Here is a 15,329-nt window from a genome sequence, read left to right on the forward strand (position 1 = left end):
GAGATGGAGGCGCCCTCTGAAACAACAATGATCGCGGACAATCACATGTGCGTTCAAGTTCAGGGAACAGAGATATCACCCGAGGAATACCACAGCGACGCCGGATGGACGCTCGCGGGGGAACGCATGTCGAGGCTGCGCCAGCGGACCCCCGCCAGCGGCAAGCCCGACGGACCCGGCGGGAGTCAAACAAGCACGAGGTCAAAATTCTACAAGAACGCCAGAGCCTCGGCCATCAAGGCAGCACGCATGCCAGCCATGCCACTAGAAGAAACCAAGATAGTTGTCAGACCCAGAGGGGGACTGGACATCGTCAAGACCGGCACCACCACCGTCGCTGCGGCCATACTCACTGCGGCCAAGATCACGAGCGAGGAAAGCGCCGCGGACACCATCTGCCCCAACACACAACAGAACATCATGGTCGTAAGTACACCGAACGAAGACAACGCGGCAAGGTACGCTAAAATCCAGGAGATATCCATTCAAGGCAAACCCTACGAGGTCAGCGCATATCGCACGGCACCTCACGACACCATGAAGGGCGTCATCAGAGGCATCCCCATCGACGCGAGCGCCGAAGAGCTAGATAGAAAGATCGTCAACGAGAGGAACCCGCTAGCAGTGACCTCAAAAAGGATTGGAAGCACGACCATTGCGATTGTGGTGTTCAAGGGGCCCAAGGTGCCGAACTTTGTCCGATACGGAGTCACCCTGATACCGTGCCGCCTCTACAAGAAACAGATCGACGTCTGCCAGCAGTGCGGCCGAGTGGGACACCGCAAGGACGTTTGCCCGACCCCCACAATCAAGACGTGCCTGGCCTGCGGACTCGCGAACCCTACAGAAGACCATCGCTGTACCCCAAAATGTCAGTTGTGCGGAGGCGAACACCCGACCGGAGACCGAACGTGCAAGGCGAAATACAAGGTCCCCTACGTAGTGCGCAAGCGACAATGGGAGCGCCGACAGGCCGGACGCCAGCTGCTGTCGGAGAGCGATTTCCCGCCACTCGACAAGCCGCCAGCAGCGCGAAAGTCAAGGACCCCATCGGAAAACCGCGCGCCCAAATCCAGAGACAGCAGTTGTTGCAAGAGGAGCCTCAGCAGGAAAACGTCACCATCACATGAGCGAGTGAGCTGGGTCGACGCAGCGAAAGGAAACAACATAAGGAACGCGCAGAAAGTCACCGAAACCACGAAGAAAGAAGATATTAATAAGGTCCGGGAGGCAAATGAGCTCCTAAGACAAGAAAACGCGGCGTTGCGAGCGACCATCAACAACCTCACGAAAGAGATCGCCGAGATTCGTCAGTTGCTGCTAGGCAACAACGAGCCTCTACAGAGACCCACGCCAAGCACAAGCAAGGCCGAGGAAACGACAACGAACATCCCGGAGAATGCCATAGAGGAACCGGCACCGAAGAAGCGAGCCATCGAGGCCACGCGCACGCAAACAGAAAACGATCGCATCGACAGCCTCGAAGCGAAATTCGAAGCGACATTCAGCAAACTCGAACAGCTAATCCCGACAAACATCGCAGCAGTGACAGCACTGAAACAAACAATGGAGACCTACCAAGCCGATAACACGAACAGATTCGCCTACATCGAAAGGACCCTACAGCCGATGGTAGGCCACCCGACGTTTGCGCCCCTCTTCGCGCATCATCCACCCAACCAGGGAGCCCCGTACACGCCAACGCAATCATGGCCGCCAACACAACACCAGCAGCAGCAGGTGTAACCGCGTGGCAGTGGAACTGTCGCAGCTTCGGAAGGAAGAAGGCAGTCATCCAACAGCACATCGTACATGCCGCGCGCAAGCCAGACGTTATACTACTACAAGAAACACTAACCGACGCACCGTCCCTCCCCGGCTACAGAGTGCAGAAGGGACCACCCGACGGCAGAGGCCTGTGCACCCTGGTCAGGAAGGGACTCACGTTCGTCGAACATGAGCTGCAAAGCAATATCAAGATCGAGCACACACTCACCGAAATCATCCCGGGCAAGAAAAGGAAAGGAAGCATATTTCTGCTCAACGTCTACAGCAACCCATCTCAGAGAAAAGAGAGATTCAAGACATTACTGCACAGAGCCAGCACCGCAGCGGGCCGCAACACGCTGATCGCGTGCGGAGACTTCAACGCGATGAACCCTGCCTGGGGCTACAACAAGTACACAGCAAAGGGCCGCGACCTGTACCAAGACGCCACGGAACTCGACTTCACCCTCATCACGGACCCGACGCATCCGACGAGAATTGGTAACTCCGTGTCCCGGGACACCACTCCGGACCTCACGTTCGTCAAGAACGACATCCGGGGCGCGATCACCTGGAGAAACACGGGGATCGACCTAGGCAGCGACCACACCATCGTGGAAATCGGCATACCGGAACACAACGACACCAGCGTCAAAACACACAGATGGATACACTGGGATGCCTTTCGAGACGCCAGAAGCCAGAAGAGCGACGGTGACGACGAGATCGAAGACATCGACTCGTGGACGGCCGAAATCACCAAGAGCGTACGCGACGCGACCAAAGAGATTGAAATGGGCGCGGAGATCGACAAAGTAGACAGCCGGCTTGCGCATCTCATCGAGGCCAAACAGTCGATACTCAATCGCTGGAAGAAACAACGGCTTAACCGCAGACTGCGAAAGAAGGTGGCGGACCTGAACCGAGCGATCGAGGATCACTGCCGCGCTCTCTGCATGCAACAGTGGAACGAGATCTGCAACGCGGCAGACGGGCAGATGCATAGCGGGAAGACGTGGAACCTACTGCGGCACCTGCTCGACGAAACGAAGACCAAGTCGCACCAAAGGGACAGACTCGCCAGGCTCATACATCGGGCGGTCTCAGCACACGGCGTCGATGAAGTCACCAGGCGCATTAACGACAAATACCTGCCGACTACACCTACCGAACAACACGCGCCGTACAGCGGCCTGCCTAACGCGAAGCTCGATCGTGACATCGACGTCGAGGAGGTACGCGCGGCCCTGCACGACCTCAACAGCCGGTCGGCAGCCGGCCCGGACCTCGTCACGAACAAGGCGCTCTAGAACCTCGATGACGGCTCGATTGAAAAGCTCGCAAAATACTACAAGTGCTGGAGAGCGGGCGCGCTGCCAAAGCTGTGGAAGACAGCCAAGACCATCCTGATCCCCAAGCCGGGGAAGCCGCCGGACACGGATAACCTCCGGCCCATCTCGCTCACGTCCTGCGTGGGCAAGGTGCTGGAGCACGTCCTGCTCAACAGGTGGCAAGACTACCTGGAACGAGGAGGGCTGTACCCGGCCACTTTGATCGGCTTCAGACAGCATCTCAGCACGCAGGACGCGATGCTGCAGCTCAAACACCAAATCATCGATGATGGTGGCAGCGCCCGCGAAAACAAAGCCATCCTAGGGCTCGACCTGCAGAGCGCCTTCGATAAGGTGAAACACTCGGCGATTCTGTCCCAAGTCTCCAAGCTCAACATGGGGGAAAGATCCTACAACTACATCCAGGACTTCCTCACGGACAGGACCGTCGAGCTACGAGCAGGCGACCTACAGACGTAAGAGAAGAAGCTCGGGAGCACCGGAACACCGCAGGGATCGGTCATTTCGCCGATGCTGTTCAACCTAGTAATGATCGGAGTGGCCGAAAAGCTCGGGCGCATCGAAGACGTCAGGCAAACCATCTACGCGGACGATATCACGATATGGGTGACCGGTGGCAGCGACGCCCACATCGAGGGCGCGCTGCAAGCCGCCGTCGACGCAATAGAAGACCAGCTGGAAGGCACCGGACTGAGATGTGCGCCGAGCAAATCGGAGCTTCTTATACTCCCACCTACCAAATACAGCAGAGGCAAGACCAGACAACGCGAAAACGAAAAAATCAGAATCGTGACCAAATCCAGCAACGTGATCCCCGAGGTCGGCAAAATTAGGATCCTAGGCATGGTCATCGAAAAGCACGGAAGGAACGGCGAAACCATCACCCGTCTCAAAGCAAAAGCAGCCAACGCGATTCGACTCCTCAAACGAGTCACTTCCCGAAAGGCTGGCATGAGAGAGGAGAGCCTAATTAGGCTCGTCCAATCTTTCGTCATCAGCCACGTCGCGTACGTTGCAGCCTACCACAGATGGCTGCAACACGAACGAAACAAGATCAACGTGCTCATCAGAAGAGCGTACAAGACGGCGCTGGGCCTGTTCGAGTCCACTCGGGCTACACTTGGGCTACACAATACAACTCGGGCTACACAATACGCTCGGGCTACACAATACGCTCGATGAAATAGCCGACTCGGGCTACACAATACGCTCGGGCTACACAATACGCTCGGGATACACAACTCGGGCTACACAATACAACTCGGGCTACACAATACGCTCGAAGAAATAGCCGAAGCGCAACGGACCTCTCAACTGGAGCGGCTGACCAAAGCTGGTCATGACCAAAGCTTTGGTCAGAAATAGCCGACTCGGGCTACACAATACGCTCGGGCTACACAATACGCTCGGGCTACACAACTCGGGCTACACAATACGCTCGAAGAAATAGCCGAAGCGCAACGGACCTCTCAACTGGAGCGGCTGTCCATGACCAAAGCCGGGAGGAAGATACTGGACGATCTGGGAATAAGACGCTCGAATGAGGTGGAGATGAAGCTCCCCGTCCCCGTAGAGGTCCGACGCCAGACAAGAATCGACCCCATACCGAAGAACATGAATCCCGAGTTCAACAAGGGAAGAAGAGCGGCGAGGGCCAGGCTCTCATCGACCAGCATGCCAACGACGAACACGCGCGGTACGTGGACCCGGCCAAATACCAACGGAACGCCTTCGCAGCGGTCGTCATAGAGGCGTCAACCGGCGCCACGAGGACGGCAGCGAGCGTGAGAAGCACCGAAGCGGAACAAGCGGAGGAGGTAGCCATCGCCCTGGCCATCGCCGACGCAGACTGCCACACGGTGCTGAGTGACTCAAGACAGGCGGTGCGAAACTTCGCCAAAGGGCAAATCTGCAGGGAGGCTGAGCGCGTATTGCGAGCGGTAAAACTAGACGAACGAAAAGTACGACTCAAGTGGTTCCCGGCGCACGCGGGCGACGCGTCGGAACGCAATGAGAACCATAATGAGACGGCACACGCCGCGGCGCGAGCGCTAACCAACCACGCCCCGGCGACAGACCGTCCGACGTGGTTCGGAACTAAGGACCGCATGACGGATTACAATGAAATCGCGAAGGCCTACCGCTTGGCTCGCAGGACTCTTCCACCCCCGCACCCGAGACTGAGTCGAGCGGAGGCGGTAGTACTGAGACAGCTCCAGACCGGATCGCTACCGAGCCCGAAACTGATGAATCGCATGTACCCCGAGACATATCCGACAGATATGTGCAGAGTCTGCCGGAGGGAGACCGCAGACTACACGCACATCTTGTGGGACTGCATTAAATATCCAGAAGACGCTAAATCAAAAACTCCCACCGCGGCTCGAGGCAGCCGCAAAGAGCTACGACCGAGACGATCAGCTCTGGGCCGTCCAGCAGGTCCTCGAGGCGCTCGAAAGGCACGGACCCAGCGAGCCGGCAACGGCGAGCGGAGACCCGCGCCAAGTAACGGCAACTTCGAGGATGACGTAGGCCCTCGTCGGGGCGCGCGAGCGCCCAACTGCAGGCATAAATAAAGTTTTTCCAATCCAATCCAATCCCCTCCCTCCTTGACATTCAACTAAAAATTTAATTTGTGTTTCACACATGCATATTCATAAGGGTACCTTGTTGTAAGATTAAAATCTCGTGTTGTCTGTGCGGAGAAGTCGTGGCCAGGAAGCTGCGGCCAGCCCCTGGAATCCAACCGCGACTAAAACCGTTCTTTATCTTCCATTCTACACTTCGATTGCGCTCACGGTGTCCTATATTGCTACTCCTTGAGATCTCCACCCTTTACCTCCTAACTTTGGAAAGATGATACCACTGGCCCGCAATAAGCTACAGTGACGGTACGGCGTCCTACCGCCTAATGCATTGATTTTTGATGTGCAGGTCTTCTTTTATCGTCAGCTATTTTAAGTGAAGGCTAAGTGAAGAAGAGAAAAAAATGTGATAACATGTAATACGAAAGAACGTAGAGACGTTACTGGTGAAAGCGTCCGGTTAGCTATCCTGAACAGGCGAAGGGAAATAAACGAACTGAAAAGTGCGAGGCAAAAAATGAAGACGGTTCCTTGAAAACAAACGCCCTGTCGTCCGATTCTTGGCCTATAACCCTTAGTGGGTACGAGCCATTACAATGGTTAATCATCATCATCAAACGCGCCCAGGGAAACTGTCATGTGGTCAGAGACGATCAAGCTAAGGAGGCACGTACCCAGGAACGGGGGGGGGCGCCCCCCCCCCCGAGATTAAGCGGCATGACCCCCCCCCCCCCTCCATCCGCCCAACGCACCACTCCTCACACACATTCCTAAAGCGTCGTCAAATCAATCTACTCGGCTGTCAACATTTTGCTGCTTTTACAGCGAAAGCAGTGTATGACTAACTTCCGTAGTATTTTTCGGCGTCCGTTGACAGAAAAAATCATCATGTGGGCCGATCCTGGTGATAGTGAAAAAAGGGTCAAGAACAATGGCACATACCCCTGTGGACTCGGGAACCTATACTGCGCCCTTCGGAATTTTCGGGATCGGCCTACCTATGGGGAGTTCTTAATGCCTGCTTCACCTGCGCCGCTGGTGGGCCCGGTATTGCAATATCTTCGGGATCGGCCTACGTATGGGGAGTGCTTAACACCTGCTGCACTTTTGCCGCGAGTCGGCCCGGCGTTGCAGTACTTTCGGGGTTGGCCCACTTATGCGGGGTGCTTAACGCCTGCTTCACCTCCGCCGGGGCCAGTTTTCTCCGATTCCCTGCCCACGCGAATAACTCGAGATGAATTCATTTGTCACCATCTATTGCAGCAGGCGGGTAGTAGTTTATAGTTCTAATTATCATATTTATTTTATTTATAATGCCCAACACAATTTTTGTGCCACCATGTATTCAACAATCACGCGCACCTCTGTTGCTTCGTTAGTTCAACCTTCTTTGTTTAGACTGATCCAGGGGCGAGGAAAGAGATTCGGTTCAGAGTCGGCTGGTCTGTATGCTCGTGGAATGAGTTGTTGCCGGAGAAAATGCCAGTTGCGGTTAACCTTTTCTTTCGCTTCATTATTTCCTCGAGTGACGGCTCGCCGCGACGCTGGCAGATCCTCGGAACCATATATCCGTGATATGGATTAGACAAGCTGGAAAATAAAATATTGCGAAACAGCGTCCATCATCAGACCCTGCAATAACCATTCAACCCATAAGCAATAACTGTCACCTGTTACCTCATCTAGTTTTTTCCTTATTGTACAGCGCTTTTCGTGCAAAATTGGTAACTGGAAACAAGAGTCGCAAGAAGATGAGATTTTAGGCGATCTACTAAAGGAGAAAGCCAAGGCAACAGCCAAACAAGGAGGAAAAGCGAAAATTGTTAGTGAAAATATTTATGGATCAACACGTTTTTGTTGAAAAGGAAGTAGAGAAAGCGCCGCTGGAAGTGAAGAATAATTCCGTGTGGCTTGAATGACGCTTCTACAGCTATCAACCGAGCCGCCTGGCGTCGCCACTTCCCTGCTGTGCTAATTGGGGGAGGGGGGGGTGTTCTAACCTTCGGCGGTAGGCGCATTACGTCTAGAATCGCAGCGTCCTGCGCTCTACGCGGTTGTACGGGACTGGTGACCACGCATAGTTACGCAACTTCCCCAAATAACAACTCGGGTTGGTTTTGCTACTTTGTAGAGCAGTTAATGAGGGATCCAAAAGAACTGTGATTGTTCCGCAAATATACATTTCTCCATAATTCTTCCATAGCTAATTCAAAAAACCCTACTAGGAATCTTTATTGTGCACTTTCGCTTGTTAACTTGTTCTTGGCAAGGTTCTTCCTGCGCATGTTTCATGCGCGAGACCATTTGACGTGGTTCTTTGTTTGCCAAGTAAAGAAGAGGTGTATCTCACAGGCGTATCTGTGAGATATATGTTATTTCTATTCTCTTTTGCAGCTTTACGCGTCTTTATGGCAAATGGTGGGCATTATTCACATTTGTACTAGTAAAGTACCCTCCCCCTCATTTGCATAGAAAAGTTACCTTGGGTTGCCCCCCCCCCCCGAAAAAAAATCCTGCGTACGTGCCTGAAGCTAAGGATGGTCACAGAGCAGGTGTTTTCGATACTCTCTGTGAAACCACAGACATGATACGCAGAACTCTAAGTTGTTGCGATAATTGTGGAATAGGTTTTTCTTAAACGCATGCTCTGAACCACTGCCTACACAGGAGACTTACACAGGAGGCAAGTCTCCTGTCGGAGGTCGAAGCTGTGAGGACAGGTTCCGAGTGTGCAGTCTGGTTCGCATGCATGCAAGAAGGAAGAGCAGAATAGCACGTGTTCATACAAGAATATGAAGAAGCAGGGTTTGTTTAACCGGTCTTCGCTTCCTGTTTCTGAAGTCCGGTGTTTCAGAATAGTTTTCTCTCCACTAATGAGTCCCTGCATGGTTTAAAAACTGGCGAGGTAGGATAAATCGAGAGTCATCGCTGTATTGTTCATTATTTTTTTTTCTATGGCAGTGGAGAATTGACAAAGCGCCTCAAAAATAAACAAGAAAATGAACAAACTGCAAGACACGAAAGTTTGTTCTAAGGTAACAGGCTTAACGCGATTTTCTGCCGCATGGATATATCCGCAATTAAGTTTCCAGGGCTGTTCCTCGGGCACCCACATGCCGTTAATCTCTCGCCTTCTGCACCGGAACATGACGTTGTCTCTATTCTGTGGGATTCTTCAGCACAAACGCGCCGCAAGGTATGGATACTTTATGCGTGACTTAGTGGAAAGGAGCGAGGCCGAACACGTGCGAACAAAGTCAGCCTTCACAGAGCTACACAAAGCTTCCTCGTGGACTGGTTATTTATAGTTCATAAGACCGTGGTACAAAAACAATCATCTATACCTTTATCAATCATATTTATGCTTTATTATTAGCAGCGAAAGGGCTTTATCTGATACCGTAGGTTCTCGCTTATTTCCCCCTCGCAATCGCCAATTATTTTAAACTTTCTTTCAACTATGTTTTCCAAGCGTTCGTGAAAACTTCCCATTCTGTCAGCGGAACTCCGTCTCGGCCTTCGTTTCTGTTACCTGAATTTGCGATATTCTTATTTTCATATTCATTTAACCTCATGGTGAATTTTTGGCCTTGGTTACCTCTCATGCGCTTTGCTGGGAAATCAGTTAAGTAAACATGATTAGAGGCTAATTATAATTGCCAGAGGTAATGCGCTCAATTTACGCTCCTTATTATGCTACGTACATATATATTGACAACCGTATGTCAACCTCATGGTATGTAATGATGTACTATTTTGTTATAAGCTGTTTGGAAAAACGTCGATTATCTCGATCGTTTTGTCTTCTTTTTGTATATAAATAAAATTACAGGACAGCAGGCTCTTCGGTAGCCAAACTTCCCGTACTTTGACGGCTGTTGTCGTTTACGACAACAGCCATTTATGAGTCTTGGCCATTTGCGACGGCCACGACACATGGTTCTTCGAGCTGGTTCAGCCACAAGGAGAGTAAACGTGCAAAAAATAATTGCTATATAGCCAACGTACTGCGTTAATCTGTGGTTCCCTCATCATGAGAACACAATTATCCGCATAGCGAACCAGCCATGGATGTGGTTGATAATTGTGGAGGCTGTTCGACGCGGCGTCACTTTAATTCCGGCTGCAGAGTTCTACTTTAGTCTTTAGATTTGTCCTGTTGCAGTGTTCTACTTTGGTCTTTAAATTTGTCCTGTTGCTCTCCTTTCCTCTTTCCTTTTTCCTCCCCTCCTTCCTATCTTCCATTTCTGTGTTGCTGTCACCTCCCTTCAGAAGAGTAGGCAGGTGTTGTGCCCCTTCCGGTGGCAGTTACCAGCCTGCTCCTCGCTTTCCCTTTCCTGATACCTGTGTATATCTGTATATGTGTTCAAAACAAATAATAATAATAATAATAATAATAATAATAATAATAATAATAATAATAATCATGATGATGACTTTGGGGCTTCCGAGCTTGTTCTAAAGCACAGTAAAGTGGCAGCGGCGTCATCCGATTAATGAGCTAAATCAGCATTTTACCGCACACAAACCCAACCTGTGCTCGGCGACGGAGCGTGTTGACCCAAATTAGACACGCCCGACCGACAGGCTTTCGAGCGCGCTTGATAACCAGGCGGTTATCCTGGAACTATATACCCAGTCACTAAGTAACGTCAGCGAGGGAAAGAGAAAAAGAAAATTTGAATGCGTTTTCCTTCTGAGCCTGGCTCAGAACGAAAAATGAAGAGGCGCCGAACACTGACTGCATAGTTTTACGCCTAACTGCATGTATAAATTCGCCGTTTAGAGGAGAGGAAAGCGCCAATTTGCGGCACGCTCCTTTTCTTCGTTATTACGGTGCGCTAAAATACGATCTTATTGCGCATTTCCTATTGTGTGTTTTCAGAATTTCTTGACAATATTACGTACGCAATGTCTGCCTGCATACTGTACTGCTGTGTCAAAGAGTACAGACAGGTGAGGTCCTATCCGGCTTTCAGTTTTAGGCCAAGGCTTTATTCCTGGCGAAAACGAACTAACATTTTCACGACTTCTTAGTAGACTAATCCTTGCAAGCTGACTGGTGCAAGAAGTGCTGTCAAATACCCTCGTGTCATCCTACCACGTCTTTGAGCATGCGGCCAGGCGTGTTATGAAACGAAGTATAGGTACTATACGTGGCTGCGTCCTTAGGCGGACGCTATGAAATCGTTATGCATCACAGTACACTCGATGTCATCGTGAACAATCAATAATTCACTAGCGGAAAAATAAAAGCCCGTTCACTGTAACAATAACAAGCCATTATGTAGTGTGCACTGTGTTTTTGTAACATATGCGGCGAGATGGAATAGCCTAAGAATCGCTCAGTAATCAGTAACTATATACAGGTAGGCTGTAACGCGAATGAATCTTGTTCGGCCGGTTTCTTGTTTCACTGACGCAGCTTTCGGTTAAGTTGCATTCATTTGCTGCCACCGGGAAATCGGTACTTGTTCCAATCGACATTGGCAATGTTGTTGGATGGAGTATTATTCTATTTATACACAAAATAGTTTTGCATTCGAAGGCATTCATTGTGACTTAGATTCAAGACCGAATTCATCAGAGTGGCAGATTTTATATATTAGTAGTAGTCGTAGGGGGAGTAGGAGTAGTAGTAATAGTAGTAGTAGTAGTATAAATAATAGCAGTAGTAGTAGTACGAGTAGGAGAAGGAGGAAGAGGACAGGTGCAAGTGACATTTGTATTCCGCACGAAGAATGCTTCCTTAAGACAGAGTTGTTTCAGCTCCTCCTAAAATTGCTGCCTGATGCAGAAATCGAGTGTGAATGGTACGTATTGGACAGTGGCATTTCTTTTCCGCATTTGTGTGATAATACCACGTAAAGTTTGACATGCTTCAGTATTCTGTTAAAAAACAATGACGCATAACCAAGAACTTCAGCCACAACAATATATTTGATGCATGTGCGAAGTCAATCTCCAACGGCTATCGAACTACTAATGAAATGCGATTGGGAGTTGCACGAAGCGTAAAAGCCTTTGAATTCCTCGGTTACTCTCGATAGAGGGATCAAAAATGAAGACAAGCACCGATCGCTGAAGATTTTGGAATTCTAACGTTTCAGCTACCACCTAGGAGCTTTTTAGAACAATAAAGTGGAGCTTTTATATTCGTAATCTGTGGCTGAAGACCAGGAAACGTAATTTTTGTGAAAAGAAAAGAAAACAGTGAGAAACAATATTTATGAATGTTCTAGGCGGACTTTGAAGTGACTAATCAGGGTATTTCAATGCCCTGGTTGGTCCTTACAGCGCAGTACTTCAGCATGCTTACTGTTATCGCTTCAGTGACCAGCAACGAATAATGATATGAGAGAAAGTCAAAATATTATCAGGCCAATTTGCAGAACTTGTAAATTCCTATTGTTCCCATTACCGGTTAGGAGATCCGGCAGTCTAAGGCACTTTTGTGAATGCTTCCTAGCGCAGAATAAAAAAAAAAAAGCTCTTGAACAAGAGTGGTTGACTCTAATAAAGAAAAGGAAAAGCGAAATTACCCACGCCCTGCAGAGAGGCTGTAATTAGGCCACTCAATTTCAGACATTTCCAATAAGGCTCCGGAGAAACGAAATAAAAAAATTACAGACATTTGAATCGAACCTAAACAAAGACCTCACTGATGCGGTGCTAGTCCCTGTTGAAGAGCTAAATTGTAGCTTTTTTTTTTTTTCGTGTCTCGCGTGTGGTCTTTCCATAAAGTTCACTGCAGGGTCACGTTATTTGCGGTGTGGAAAATGATGTTCGCGAACTGAACAAGTTGTTTCCCACAAGGACGACTTCTTAAGTTGTTTGTTAAATACGCTATTTATTGTTCTTTCGTTTTGGAATCAATTTTTCTTTTATATCTGTTCGCGTAAGTATTTCTAGAAATGTTATTTGAGTAAACGTTTATCGCAATGTTATTTGCTCACCTACGTAGCCTAACATGGGCCTCCCGCTTTTGTTATTGCGATGTCTCTTAGCTAGCAGAATATATCAAGAAGGTAACACAGCTCCAGCGCGATGTCTTTTAGTGAATCGGGAGTAACACAAAAAGGCATTCGTGCACTATACTGCACTCCTTTAAGTAAGAAGTGCGATTATACCCTGTGTATCCTTCCGTGCGCCTCTTAGGGCTCACTCTCTTCCTCTTTTTTCTCTTTCTCTTCCCCCTTTCCTTTATCCCATTGTACGATATCAACCTGGACGTTCGTCTGGTTACCCTCCTTGCCTTTCCTCTGCTCGCCTTCTCTTTCTTTATTTCCTTCGGTTTGCGCCTTTTGTCTTGTGATGCCAAAAATGTGCCGCGTCCAACGCCGCGGTCACATGGGCAGTTTATAACCTGCTTGAGGGTATGCAGATCTGTAGCGACTTGACCTAAATTCTGTTATTGTGATCCAAACTCCTTTCATCAAAAATACTGGAAAACCTAACATTAATATAGACCGATGTCTATATGCCATACAGAAACGAAAGTGCCGCGCTGGTGCTTCTGATCATTTCGATATATATATATATATATATCTATATATATATATATATATATATATATATATATATATACATATATATATATATATATATAGAGAGAGAGAGAGAGAGAGAGAGAGATTAGTATGTTCAGTTCTGTTATTTTAATTTTCTCTTCTCTTTCTCATCTATACAGCAATAGGAGCGTAAAAGCTAAAAAGCATCCAGTTTTCATCGCAAATACCCACTGTAATGCCAACGGTGCTGCAATATGTGGCATCGCTTGGACTTACACTAAACATGCCTTGCACGAAGAAAATTCAACTTCACATGTGCGCCGTTCTAATCAGTTTTCTAATCTGATGCCTCACTGTCAGCCTTTATCCTTATCCCCGAAATGAATGTATGAATGAATGAATGAATGAATGAATGAATGAATGAATGAATGAATGATAGTTAAGGCATAGCATGGGATAATTATGCAGGTTTGGTTTAAATTACGAAGTTATATATCTCTAGGCTGTGCCTGCTTAGGAAAATCTAAATTCTTGATTACAACAAACTCGCATAAGTGATTTTAATAAACGATGACGTGCGGCGATGAGCTGGTTTAATTCAATCAGTGGTTACGCCGACAACTGCGAGTGCCACATGGAATTAGGATTAATGACTTCGGCCTACGTATGAAGGGGGCGAAACCTCGGTAACGTTCTTTCGTTTCGTAAGGATGAATGACCCATCCGATGACATATAACAAAATAAAGGCTTAAGTTCACAAATTGCGCAGTGAGCTATGAAGCACGCCATTGTGGAGAGCTCCGGATTAACTTTTGCCACTTGAGTATTTTAACGCGGGCCCACGGTACACGAATGGGCTGCATACCGCTTTGTGAAAGCCGCTCCCGCGGCCTGGGGTCAAACCTTCGACATAGTACTCAACAGCACAACGTCACAACCATGGAACCACGGAGGAACGTGTGTTTAAGCAATGTAGCATTTAGAACATCTTGTCTTTTTCCTCTCTTATCAAGCAGAAGATGGGCACATTCGGCCCTGACTGCCGCCACTGGCTGCTTTGTCTCAACGACCCATGTGCGGCAGCTGCAGTTTAGCTAAACCGCCCTCGTATGTGCAACTTGCATAAGAAAGCATGGTCGGGGCGCTGGCATCTAAGTAATTAGGGAAGAACGAAAGGGAACTTGTCCCGGCCATGAAAATTAAAGTAAGATAATGAGCAGCGGTGCTATTATGCTCGCGCTTGACGCAGAGGATGCCTGGGAAACGGCTGGGAGAACGTAGATGGCAAACGCGCGCTGCTCTGTGAATGCTCAAGGAGGAGCTCTCTTGCACTGTTCGAGACAGTAAGAGATCGTTGGCCCCTCTTAATTGTGAAGAGCAGGTCATCCAAACTAAACTAAGATTACCAAACAAACGCTACGTCACGTATATATACGCTGGCAACATTTGTTGAATGGTATAGTGCTTGTGTGTCTCGCCTCCTTTTGTCTTTTGTCTCAGCTGCTACTCTTTCGTAAGGTTCATAACGTACATATGGCTGAAAAATTAAACAGAAGGTATCAATGAAAGTTATCGTCGTCACCTATTCAATAAATGTCAATGATAAAATAGCACAATATATAGCACGGAAAGCAAGAACAAAAATAACACGAGTGATGTTATTTCGTCTCGCTCTGCGTCCATGTATCGCGCCGTTCTATTTATTTATTTATTTATTTATTTATTTATATATTTATTTATTTATTTATTTATTTATTTCCAGTACCCTCAGGATATAGATACACTACAGAGGCGAGGGGCATACATAGTAAAAGTGAACACGAAAAATAATAACAACAGAAGGCGTAAAGCATTACACAGAATAATTATACAAAGCATAATACAGCATATACGAAACATTATACTGAATAATTACATACTGCCGTAGAGTAAACTACGCACGAGAAAGTAATGTAGGGTACTGTAAGTTTGATAGGGCATTTTTAAAGGCAGTTGCATCAGCTATGTCCATTATGAAGGCAGGTAAGTGATTCGAGTCCTTTCTGGTTCTTGGGACAAATGATTACGAGCCTGCTGTGTTGAAAAGTATGCTTGCATCCTTGACTGTATCCTT

At 48.4% G+C, this 15,329-nt stretch overlaps 1 protein-coding gene across 1 annotated transcript; it reads left to right on the plus strand.

Annotated features, from left to right (window-relative positions):
* The first annotated feature begins 45 nt into the window (after positions 1 to 45).
* Positions 46 to 14,310, plus strand: LOC140216322 (uncharacterized). The gene is made up of 2 exons (XM_072286702.1): positions 46 to 1,416; positions 14,233 to 14,310. Exons 1-2 carry the CDS (start codon positions 46 to 48, stop codon positions 14,308 to 14,310), a joined length of 1,449 nt encoding a protein of 482 aa, XP_072142803.1.
* Positions 14,311 to 15,329: the final 1,019 nt, after the last annotated feature.

This window comes from Dermacentor andersoni, chromosome 3 (assembly GCF_023375885.2).
Source record: "Dermacentor andersoni chromosome 3, qqDerAnde1_hic_scaffold, whole genome shotgun sequence".
NCBI lineage: Eukaryota > Metazoa > Arthropoda > Arachnida > Ixodida > Ixodidae > Dermacentor > Dermacentor andersoni.

Bases quoted from the DNA above. Each gene is read 5' to 3' on its own strand.
- LOC140216322 (XM_072286702.1), top strand. From the start codon at position 46: ATGTGCGTTCAAGTTCAGGGAACAGAGATATCACCCGAGGAATACCAC. The intron at 1,417-14,232 runs GCACCGAAGAAG...CTTATCAAGCAG, and splicing joins AGAATGCCATAGAGGAACCG to AAGATGGGCACATTCGGCCC.